The 12397-nt window shown below is 35.4% G+C and overlaps 1 protein-coding gene across 2 annotated transcripts in view; it reads right to left on the minus strand.

Moving 5' to 3' along the window:
- LOC311077565 (uncharacterized protein) overlaps positions 1-12397 on the minus strand; it is a 166518-nt gene that overhangs the window by 127580 nt on the left and 26541 nt on the right. For both annotated transcript variants that reach the window (XM_084106092.1, XM_084106091.1), the window contains 4 exons: positions 1608-1910; positions 1199-1513; positions 816-1118; positions 448-747 (listed from right to left, as the gene is read on the minus strand). In XM_084106092.1, the coding sequence (XP_083962218.1) occupies positions 448-747; positions 816-1118; positions 1199-1513; positions 1608-1910 (1221 nt within the window). The remainder of the gene's footprint in view (positions 1-447; positions 748-815; positions 1119-1198; positions 1514-1607; positions 1911-12397) is intronic.

The following is a 12397-nucleotide window of genomic DNA, read 5'->3' on the forward strand; positions in this document are numbered from 1 at the left end:
TATTACATAATACATTTACATATATGGGAAACTAGTGCTTATATTTTTCAATGCAATATATTAATACATATAGAGCATTTATAAATTAAGACAAAAACAGCATTACATGTAATAATAAAAAAGTTTTATCCTGTATTGTGTACATGTATTGCACATTCATATTCCCATATAAATGTGAATGTATGTTCACTGTTCACACACACACACCTATAAACACACATTCATGGAATGAGTTACAGCAGATTTCTAGTTCCCAGCATGCTTTGCTTCTGACTGTTAAAGGAGAGTATGTTAAAATTAAGAGTTAATGTTTTTAAATAATGTTTTGCTCAATATTAATATATGGGGAGATTTGTTAGTGTTTAATTTTCTATTATTTTGGAATTTAAAAGGTTTTCTCGTATTTCTGAGTTTTTCTGGTCGCCATTATGCTGAAAGATGTTTTACCTTGAGTCACATTCAGATGAACTTCAGTGAATACGAACGACCCAGAAGTCTCCTCTGCGCACCAGTATTTCCCAGAATCCTCTTCTGTCAGATTGCTGATGTCCACAGTAAAGACTCCAGCTGAGGTTTCGTCCGTCAGAGAGAATCGGCTGTTTGTTCTCTTATCGGATGAAACACGAACTCCGTCTCGGACACAGATGTTGGGCTGATCTCCTCTGCAGAAAAGCCTCTGTGTTTGACTCCTGATGTTCTTACAGCTGATGGACACCGATCCTCCGACAGACGCTTGAGTGAAGAGCGCTGGAGAGAACAAACACATGAGGATGATGACAGAAAACATTGAGATGTTCCCCAGAAAACACTCTCACCATCTTTAAGGACGATCATGAGCTCAATGGGAAGGTTAAACGCTTCTCCCACTGCACACCAGTATATCCCAGCATCCTCTGCTCTCAGGTCACTCAAGGTCACAGTGAAGAGATTGAGTTCAGTCTCGTCCTTTACTGAAATATTTGGTTTATTAACATGGGCTTCATCGGATCGAATTATATTTTGAGCATCTTTAGTGAAACACTTTCCTTTACAAAGACGCTTTACTTCTGTTGAATGGTTTCCATCATAAGGGCATTTGATCTCAGATGAATCTCCTTCACGTCCGACCACTGGAGGCACTAATAGTCAAAGAAAAGGAGAAGTATTAATATGCTTTCATATATGCATATATTATTTGATTTATGGTCGCTGCACGTACTAGTTAAAGTGAGTTGATGTTGATTGGTGAGAGAGACAGAAGTCAGATGTGTGTCTCTGGTTTCGGCTCCACACCAGTAAACTCCAGCATCTCTCACGCTCACATTACTGATGCTCACTGTGAAAACTCCTGCTGGACCGGCAGAAAACTCAAAGCGTTTATTCTCTGATGAACTGATGCTTTCACAGATCTTCTCCTTGTTCTCTTTGCAGATGTGTGTGAAGGTCTCGTCGTGTTTCTCGGGGAAATTGCAGGTGAGTTTCACACTTTCACCAATAATAGCAGATGCGTTGCTTGATGCAGGAAAATTATCAACTATACACAAAACAATGAAAAATATACAATATATAAAAAGCTATCTTTCTTATTTCAAGTCTCTAAAATGAAGGTCCTCCTAGAAGCTCTTTACCTTGATTTACTGTCAGTGTAATCTCAGTGAACAGATCATGATCAGGGATATTCACTCCACATCTGTACGTCGCTTCATTAGCCGCGGTTAAACCACTGATGAAAACCTTCAAACGTCCTTCACTGGAATCATCATACATGTGCACTTTAGCATGATGAACCCACTGATTCTGTCCATCAACGAAGATCTTCTGATGTGAATCTTTCTGGATAAACTTCTTGTTTCCTTTGAATTTTTGTGGAAATTTACACGTGATGAAGACTGATTTACTGGAGTAGGCCTGAACCTGGACAGACGTTTGACCTGCAAAATTAATTTATTTCTTGATTCATTACATTATTAAAAGTCAGGAGGGATTTACATTCCTTATTTAGAGTAGGGATGGGACGATTACCGGTTTCACTATAAACTACGATAAAATGTACTGACGGTTAGTAATATCGTTTAAAATTTAATTATCATTAAAACCGTGTTTGATTACCGCGATTTTAATAACTCACTATTAATCCTGTTCAGCCAGCAAAAATGTCTGATGAAGGCGTGCAGCGCGCAATGTTGGGTTTATTATTTTTATTCAAGAAGGCAGTGACCGTGCTTGGGAGATTTTTCAGCCTTTTAAGAGGACCAAATCTGAGGTGTGGTCATTTTGGCTTTTACAAAAGTCCTGAGGGAAACTTAATCGAGGATGGTCGCCCTGTCTGCAGAACATGCACAAGAAAAAGTCTCAGAAAATAATGTACATAATTGTACCTTTAGGGGTACAATGGCTTGTCACTGGGGCTGTACCCTCAAGGGTACAATATTGTACCCTTGGTATAGGGTACATATTTGTACCCTTGTGATTTGTACCTTAAGAGACCAGTCTTGTACCTGTGGTGACAATTTTGTACCTTTATTTAACAGTACAAAAATGGACCCTTCAAAAATGGTACAAAATTGGCTATATATATATATATATATATATATATATATATATATATATATATATATATATATATATATATATATATATATATATATATATATATAATTACACACACACTGAATTAAAATCAGAATTTATTAAATCCTTTTCATTTTCACATTTTCCAACATTTCATTTTAAACTCAATGTCTAACTGTGACATATAAATTATTATCATCTGAGTAAGGTCGTTTCTCAATATGTGTTCTTGCCTGTACTTGTGTTCTTGTGGACTTGTGAAGCGTCATCTAAGTACCGTCCCAATACACAAGTTTGCATTTTGGCAAGAACGGTTAAAAATCCTGGAAGTTTTCTTGACACGCCCATTTTACCGAGGATGCAACGGTTGGTAACTTGAGTGAACTTGACGGCAGAAATATCCCAGCATTCATTTCGGCATTCGAGGAAGGAGAGGCAGGTCAATACAAGTCGTTTTTCTACAATTTCGTACGCTATTTCATCACTAAATTCACTTCTGAGAACATTTGATGCGAGAAATCAACTGTGTAGATTTCAAATATTGGCATTTTTACGACAATTTATGGCGAATCGAAAATGTGCTCGAACGTTTTCGGAAGTGAGAATCTCCATAAGAATAACGGCCAATAATAACGTCAATAATTCTCGTTATGTTTGGGTAGCCTACTGCAGACGGCGTCTGTGCGGGGGTATTATTGCGCAATACCAGCAAGAACACATCGTCTCAAACTGTCAGCGGCGTTCTGTGTGCTCGTCACCTTGTGAGTTCATTCTTCCAAGAACAACTAGCAAGAGCATTCTCCTCAAGAACACAAGTCCGTTATTTGCATTCTTGGTTTTGAGAAACACCCTAAGTGTCATTTGCCTGAAAGTCCATTTCATGTCCTTTCATCTCGACGTCGGTTACTTCTATGCCTGCTTCTGATATTTTCTGAAGGACCTCCTCGGTTGAACCATGAGTAACCGTGCTATGACTTCTCCACCGATGGCCAAAAAGAAAGAAAGACCGCAAACTGGACGTTCTTTTAAATTGAGATTCAAGCAGCCAATCAGGGCTGGCTCTACATACACTCTCAGAAAATAAAGTACATAATTGTACCTTTAGGGGTACAATGGCTTGTCACTGGGGCTGTACCCTCAAGGGTACAATATTGTACCTTTAACCTTTAAAAGAAACGGTACATATATGTAACTTTTAATGCTTTTTGATCCTCAAAAAAGTACGTATATGTACCTTGAGATCCAACAGCAAAAACTCCAGTGTTAATTGAACTCTCCTGGGAGTTTATATGACTCCAGACTCAAGAGTGTTAAAGTGTTAAAATATGAGTGTTAAATTAACACTCAAGAGTGTTGAAGTTAATGAGCTAATTAAGTGATTCATTGAGTGATGATTGACCATTATTGAAGACATCTGATGTTAACAAGCAGAATCACTGAAGGAGAAAATATAATTTTTTAAGACACCGTTTTGGAGACCAGTGTTTGCTTTAGTTGGGCTATTGACCCTTAAATCATTAACTTTAGATTGTGTTTGGCTGTTGTATTTGAGTTATAACTGCCAGATGAACAAAGAGAAAAGTTGATCAGGTGGTGTTGGTTATGTTTTGACATAATCATAATTTGCCTGAATCACTGAATTCATTTAAAGTCTAATCTCAGACTTAAATGTGTATTGTTGATTACAGCATCACTGTGATTCTACAGCAAAAGAATTTCAGCATTTTCAATATAATCCAAAAATTCTTAAGTTGTTCTGATCAAAAGACATTGAAATTAACTTTATGATGAAACACTGACATCAATAATCAGCCTGTGAATCTCAACAATGGTGACAATAATAAAGCATGATGCAGTGCATTATGGGTGCCACCAATCAAAACTCATTCATGGCTCCCATCATGCATTGCGGTATGAATAAATTATGATCTGAATTGTCTTACTAATTTCCTTTCCCTAACTGAATATTTTGTTTGTCACCATTGTTGAGATTCATACACTGATTCTTGATGTCTGTGTGTGCGTAAAAGAAAGATTTGTTTTATCAGATCAACTTTTAAGAAATCCTTCAGATTATTTCAAAAATTCTGGATCTTATGCTGTGGAATCACTGTGATGCTGTAATCAACAATATACATTTAAGTCAGAGATTAGACTCTAAATGAGTTCAGTGATTCAGGTCAAATTATGATTAAGTCAAAACATAACCAAAACCACCTGATCAAATTATCTCTTTGTTCATCTGGCAGTTATAACTCCGATACAACAGCCAAACAAAACCTAATGTTAACAGTTTAAGGGTCAAAAGACCCAACTAAAGCAAACACTGATCACCACAACGGTGTCTTAAAATATATATTTTGTCCTTCAGTGATTCTGCTTGTTAACATCAGGTGTCTTCAATATTGCTCAATCATCACTCAATGAATCACTTAAATTAGCTCATTAACTTTAACACTCTTGATTATTAATTTAACACTCATATTTTAACACTTTAACACTCTTGAGTCTGGAGCGAAATAAACTCCTAGGAGAGTTCATTTAACACTGGAGTTTTTGCTGTGTCATAATGATTTAATATCAGTAAATTGACTTACAAAACTTTTATTTCCTTTATTTCAAGGCTACTCAAATATAGTGATAAGTTAAAATCTACCTTAAATGATTAAGGTATCATTAAAACCTTAAAAAAAAAAAATAAATAAATAAAAAAAAAGAAATTACTAAGCAGAGGCTGTCTTTTGATATTGTACCTTAACCTTTAAAAGAAACTGTATATTTTTGTAACTTTTTAATGCTTACCCAGGGGGCAAAACACCTGTTTTTTAGGAAATCAGACATGGGCTGCTGTAAAAGGTTGTCATATAAAAATGAAATCTATGATGTCTGAGGATCACAACCTGGGTGGCCAACCCGGTCAACAAGCTGCTGGAAACTTGTAATTAGGGTCAAAACAATACTACCTCAAATTCGGCTTTAACTCCCAGAATCACCCAAACATGCTAAAACGGTTTAATTATATTCATGAATCGTGAGCCATATCTCCCTGATACTTTATGCTAGAAACAAACTGAGCACACCTTTAGAAAGAGTGGAAGATAAGCTTTCATCTGATGCCTTGATTGTACATGTAATTAGAATGTAAGAGTTAACAATGCCTCTTAATTCATAGGTAGGCAAAAAAAAGAAAAAAATATTGAACATTCCATTTGTAATCGGTAGCATTCTTTTCCCTTTGTTGTTGTTACAATAAACAAATTACCATGTAAAGTTAACTTTTACTGGATGAAATCATATTTTGATTTTTTTTTTACTAACCAGACAGTCCTCATGGCCCATAACACATTTAGAGGGAATTCAATGTCAAGCCTATAATAGCCTGTCAATTCAAACAAGATCCAAGAAAGAAGTTTACCATTAACTGGTGTTAATTGTATACTGCTCTGTTTCTGTATGTACAGTATATCGTTTGCATATTTATGCAATATCAATTATTTGTATTGCAATGTCTATTTCTAATATTCTTTCACAAGTGGGATAGCTTTATTTATTCTATTGAAATAAAAAAAAGGGATTTGAGGATTTTGGGTTAGGCTGGTTACTGTTCAATCCAGGTGTTTGGAGTGTGAGACAAAGGTACTGACAACTAAATGCTGAAAGACTAAAACACACAGGAGTCATGTGTGGAGTAGGTTTAAAAGTATTTACTGATTAAAACTGTTACATTAAGTAGCAATTTGTACCAAAAAAAACAAAAACAAAAAAACAGACAAACAGATTACAATTCAGGGTGATAACTAATTTCTGTAATAATGTTTATACAATTTGTTTAGCTGTTTCGGAATCACCGCTGCTGTCGCTGCTCTCTAGTGTTTCAGCATGCTGTGTCCTACTACATTTGGTTGCCAACCCCTAGCAACGGCATCCTATGTAGCATGGATCAGTTCTTCTGACAACCTTTAACCAGAGATGGGCACAAATACATCAAAAAGTATTTAATTAAAATACAAGTAATTTGTAATTTGAAAATACAAAAATATATTTTTTACAGTCTTCTGTAGTGTAAGTGTGGCGTTACGTACATGTAAGAGTCTAGAATATTGCAATATTATTGTTTAGTGCAGAAGATGCGCTTTTAACGTACATGTTGCCACATACTGTCATAATAAAAGATAATTACGCATATAACACTATATTTGTATTATTTACACAAAAACTAGTTAACGCTGTGAGCGTGTTTCTAATAGCGCGGCTGTGACAAAGTTGACAACTTTCTTTCTTCCGACTGCCATTATCTATTTTTTTACTCTTTTTGAAAGTTGTGAAAACACTGTTGTGGCGTTTTTCTTTTGCTATTTGAGCAAATTGGAACACAAAAAAATATATTTAATGTAGTCTTTCATTCACTGCTATAGAAGTTAACCCAACTATGATGCCTTACACTTCTGAGAAACCCAGAAATGTGAACAGGGTCAATAGGATGTGTCACATCACGTGATTTACTTGCCAAAAACTGTGATAGGCAATTTGGTAGTCCTATTTGTATTTTATGTCTATGGTCCTAGGGATAGTTCACCCAAAAAGGAAAATTAGCCCATGATTTACTTACCCTGACGTCATCCTAGGTGTAAATTACTTTCTTCTTTCAGAAGAATACAATCAGAGTTATATTAAAAAGTGTCGTGGCTCTTCCAAGCTTTATAATGACAGTCAATGGGTATATTTTTCATCAAAGTGCCTCTATCCATCATAAAAGTGCATCTGTCCATCATAAAAGTGCATCTGTCCATCATAAAAGCATATCTATCCATCATAAAAGTACATCTATCCATCATAAAAGTGCATCTATCCATCATAAAAGTGCATGTGTCAATCATAAAAGTGCGTCTATCCATCATAAAAGTGCATCTATCCATCATAAAAGTGCATGTGTCCATCATAAAAGTACGTCTATCCATCATTAAAGTGCATCTATCCATCATAAAAGTGCATCTGTCCATCATAAAAGTGCATTTATCCATCATAAAAGAGCATCTGTCCATCATAAAAGTGCATCTATCCATCATAAAAGTGCATCTATCCATCATAAAAGTGCATGTGTCCATCATAAAAGTACGTCTATCCATCATTAAAGTGCATCTATCATCATAAAAGTGCATCTGTCCATCATAAAAGTGCATCTATCCATCATAAAAGAGCATCTGTCCATCATAAAAGTGCATCTATCCATCATAAAAGTGCATCTATCCATCATAAAAGTGCATCTGTCCATCATAAAAGTGCATCTGTCCATCATAAAAGTGCATCTGTCCATCATAAAAGTGCATCTATACATCATAAAAGTGCATCTATCCATCATAAAAGTGCATCTGTCCATCATAAAAGTGCATCTATCCATCATAAAAGTGCATCTATCCATCATAAAAGTGCATGTGTCAATCATAAAAGTGCGTCTATCCATCATAAAAGTGCATCTATCCATCATAAAAGTGCATCTATCCATCATAAAAGTGCATGTGTCCATCATAAAAGTACGTCTATCCATCATTAAAGTGCATCTATCCATCATAAAAGTGCATCTGTCCATCATAAAAGTGCATCTATCCATCATAAAAGAGCATCTGTCCATCATAAAAGTGCATCTATCCATCATAAAAGTGCATCTATCCATCATAAAAGTGCATCTGTCCATCATAAAAGTGCATCTGTCCATCATAAAAGTGCATCTATACATCATAAAAGTGCATCTATCCATCATAAAAGTGCATCTGTCCATCATAAAAGTGCATCTATCCATCATAAAAGTGCATCTATCCATCATAAAAGTGCATGTGTCAATCATAAAAGTGCGTCTATCCATCATAAAAGTGCATCTGTCCATCATAAAAGTGCATCTATCCATCATAAAAGTGTGTCTATCCATCATAAAAGTGCATCTATCCATCATAAAAGTGCATCTATCCATCATAAAAGTGCATCTATCCATCATAAAAGTGCATCTATCATCATAAAAGTGCATGTGTCAATCATAAAAGTGCATCTATCCATCATAAAAGAGCATCTGTCCATCATAAAAGTGCATCTATCCATCATAAAAGTGCATCTATCCATCATAAAAGTGCATCTGTCCATCATAAAAGTGCATCTGTCCATCATAAAAGTGCATCTATAATTCATAAAAGTGCATCTATCCATCATAAAAGTGCATCTGTCCATCATAAAAGTGCATCTATCCATCATAAAAGTGCATCTATCCATCATAAAAGTGCATGTGTCAATCATAAAAGTGCGTCTATCCATCATAAAAGTGCATCTATCCATCATAAAAGTGTGTCTATCCATCATAAAAGTGCATCTATCCATCATAAAAGTGCATCTATCCATCATAAAAGTGCATCTATCCATCATAAAAGTGCATGTGTCAATCATAAAAGTGCATCTATCCATCATAAAAGTGCATCTATCCATCATAAAGGTGCATCTATCCGTCATAAAAGTGCATCTATCCATCATAAGTGCATATATCCATGATAAAGTGCGTCTATCCATCATAAAAGTGCATCTATCCATCATAAAAGTGCATCTATCCATCATAAAAGTGCATCTATCCATCATAAAAGTGCATGTGTCCATCATAAAAGTGCATCTATCCATCATAAAGGTGCATCTATCCGTCATAAAAGTGCATCTATCCATCATAAGTGCATCTATCCATGATAAAGTGCGTCTGTCCATCATAAAAGTGCATCTATCCATCATAAAAGTGCATCTATCCATCATAAAAGTGCATCTATCCATCATAAAAGTGCATGTGTCCATCATAAAAGTGCATCTATCCATCATAAAGGTGCATCTATCCGTCATAAAAGTGCATCTATCCATCATAAGTGCATCTATCCATGATAAAGTGCGTCTATCCATCATAAAAGTGCATCTATCCATCATAAAAGTGCATCTATCCATCATAAAAGTGCATCTATCCATCATAAAAGTGCATGTGTCCATCATAAAAGTGCATCTATCCATCATAAAAGTGCATCTATCCATCATAAAAGTGCATCTATCCATCATAAAAGTGCATGTGTCCATCATAAAAGTACGTCTATCCATCATTAAAGTGCATCTATCCATCATAAAAGTGCATCTATCCATCATAAAAGTGCATCTGTCCATCATAAAAGTGCATCTATCCATCATAAAAGTGCATCTATCCATCATAAAAGTGCATGTGTCCATCATAAAAGTGCGTCTATCCATCATTAAAGTGCATCTATCCATCATAAAAGTGCATCTGTCCATCATAAAAGTGCATCTATCCATCATAAAAGAGCATCTGTCCATCATAAAAGTGCATCTATCCATCATAAAAGTGCATGTGTCAATCATAAAAGTGCATCTGTCCATCATAAAAGTGTGTCTATCTATCATAAAAGTGTGTCTATCCATCATAGATGTACTTTTATGATGGACAGATGCACTTTTATGATGGACAGATGCACTTTTATGATGGACAGATGCACTTTGATGAAAAATATACCCATTGACTGTCATTATAAAGCTTGGAAGAGCCAGGACACTTTTTAATATAACTCTGATTGTATTCTTCTGAAAGAAGAAAGTAATATGCACCTAGGATGACGTCAGGGTAAGTAAATCATGGGTTAATTTTCATTTTTGGGTGAACTATCCCTAGGACCATAGACATAAAATACAAATAGGACTACCAAATTGCCTATCACAGTTTTTGGCAAGTAAATCACGTGATGTGACACATCCTATTGACCCTGTTCACATTTCTGGGTTTCTCAGAAGTGTAAGGCATCATAGTTGGGTTAACTTCTATAGCAGTGAATGAAAGACTACATTAAATATATATTTTTGTGTTCCAATTTGCTCAAATAGCAAAATAAAAACGCCACAACAGTGTTTTCACAACTTTCAAAAAGAGTAAAAAAATAGATAATGGCAGTCGGAAGAAAGAAAGTTGTCAACTTTGTCACAGCCGCGCTATTAGAAACACGCTCACAGCGTTAACTAGTTTTTGTGTAAATAATACAAATATAGTGTTATATGCGTAATTATCTTTTATTATGACAGTATGTGGCAACATGTACGTTAAAAGCGCATCTTCTGCACTAAAGAATAATATTGCAATATTCTAGACTCTTACACGTACGTAACGCCACACTTACACTACAGAAGACTGTAAAAAATATATTTTTGTATTTTCAAATTACAAATTACTTGTATTTTAATTAAATACTTTTTGATGTATTTGTGCCCATCTCTGGTTAAAGGTTGTCAGAAGAACTGATCCATGCTACATAGGATGCCGTTGCTAGGGGTTGGCAACCAAATGTAGTAGGACACAGCATGCTGAAACACTAGAGAGCAGCGACAGCAGCGGTGATTCCGAAACAGCTAAACAAATAATATAAACATTATTACAGAAATTAGTTATCACCCTGAATTGTAATCTGTTTGTCTGTTTTGTTTTTTGTTTTTTTTTGGTACAAATTGCTACTTAATGTAACAGTTTTAATCAGTAAATACTTTTAAACCTACTCCAGACATGACTCCTGTGTGTTTTAGTCTTTCAGCATTTAGTTGTCAGTACCTTTGTCTCACACTCCAAACACCTGGATTGAACAGTAACCAGCCTAACCCAAAATCCTCAAATCCTTTTTTTTTTTTTCGATAGAATAAATAAAGCTATCCCACTTGTGAAAGAATATTAGAAATAGACATTGCAATACAAATAATTGATATTGCATAAATATGCAAACGATATACTGTACATACAGAAACAGAGCAGTATACAATTAACACCAGTTAATGGTAAACTTCTTTCTTGGATCTTGTTTGAATTGACAGGCTATTATAGGCTTGACATTGAATTCCCTCTAAATGTGTTATGGGCCATGAGGACTGTCTGGTTAGTAAAAAAAAAAAAAAATATGATTTCATCCAGTAAAAGTTAACTTTACATGGTAATTTGTTTATTGTAACAACAACAAAGGGAAAAGAATGCTACCGATTACAAATGGAATGTTCAATATTTTTTTATTTTTTTTGCGTACCTATGAATTAAGAGGCATTGTTAACTCTTACATTCTAATTACATGTACAATCAAGGCATCAGATGAAAGCTTATCTTCCACTCTTTCTAAAGGTGTGCTCAGTTTGTTTCTAGCATAAAGTATCAGGGAGATATGGCTCACGATTCATGAATATAATTAAACCGTTTTAGCATGTTTGGGTGATTCTGGGAGTTAAAGCCGAATTTGAGGTAGTATTGTTTTGACCCTAATTACAAGTTTCCAGCAGCTTGTTGACCGGGTTGGCCACCCAGGTTGTGATCCTCAGACATCATAGATTTCATTTTTATATGACAACCTTTTGCAGCAGCCCATGTCTGCTAAACCCCCTTTGCCCCCTGGGTAGCTTGGGGAAATATATGTACCTTGGGGGACAGAAATGGACTCCTGCTGTACCCCTATTTCTGAGAGTGTAGAAACACTTCAAATCTGCCGAGTCGTCTTGTGTGACCATCACCCACTGTTGTATAGCGAACGCAAGGCAAGTTAACTTTGACCTCAATACCAAAACTACGTCTGGGAAATAATTGGGCATAAAATGTTGTTTTAAGTTGAACTATTTTATATCAATCACTTGAAATAAACGTGAAGCTTCCGCAAAGAAGTTTGCAGCAAGTGGCTTTGAGCCAAAGACGAACAAACAAGTTCAAACCAGACAGAGTGACATTTAATGGATAATAATGTATATTCATTATACACTTATTAGACCGATTTTTTTTTTTTTTTACCACATAATTACGAGGACATTG

The sequence above is a fragment of the Abramis brama genome (assembly GCF_963993115.1).
Source record: "Abramis brama genome assembly, chromosome: 2".
Classification (NCBI taxonomy): Eukaryota; Metazoa; Chordata; class Actinopteri; order Cypriniformes; family Leuciscidae; genus Abramis; species Abramis brama.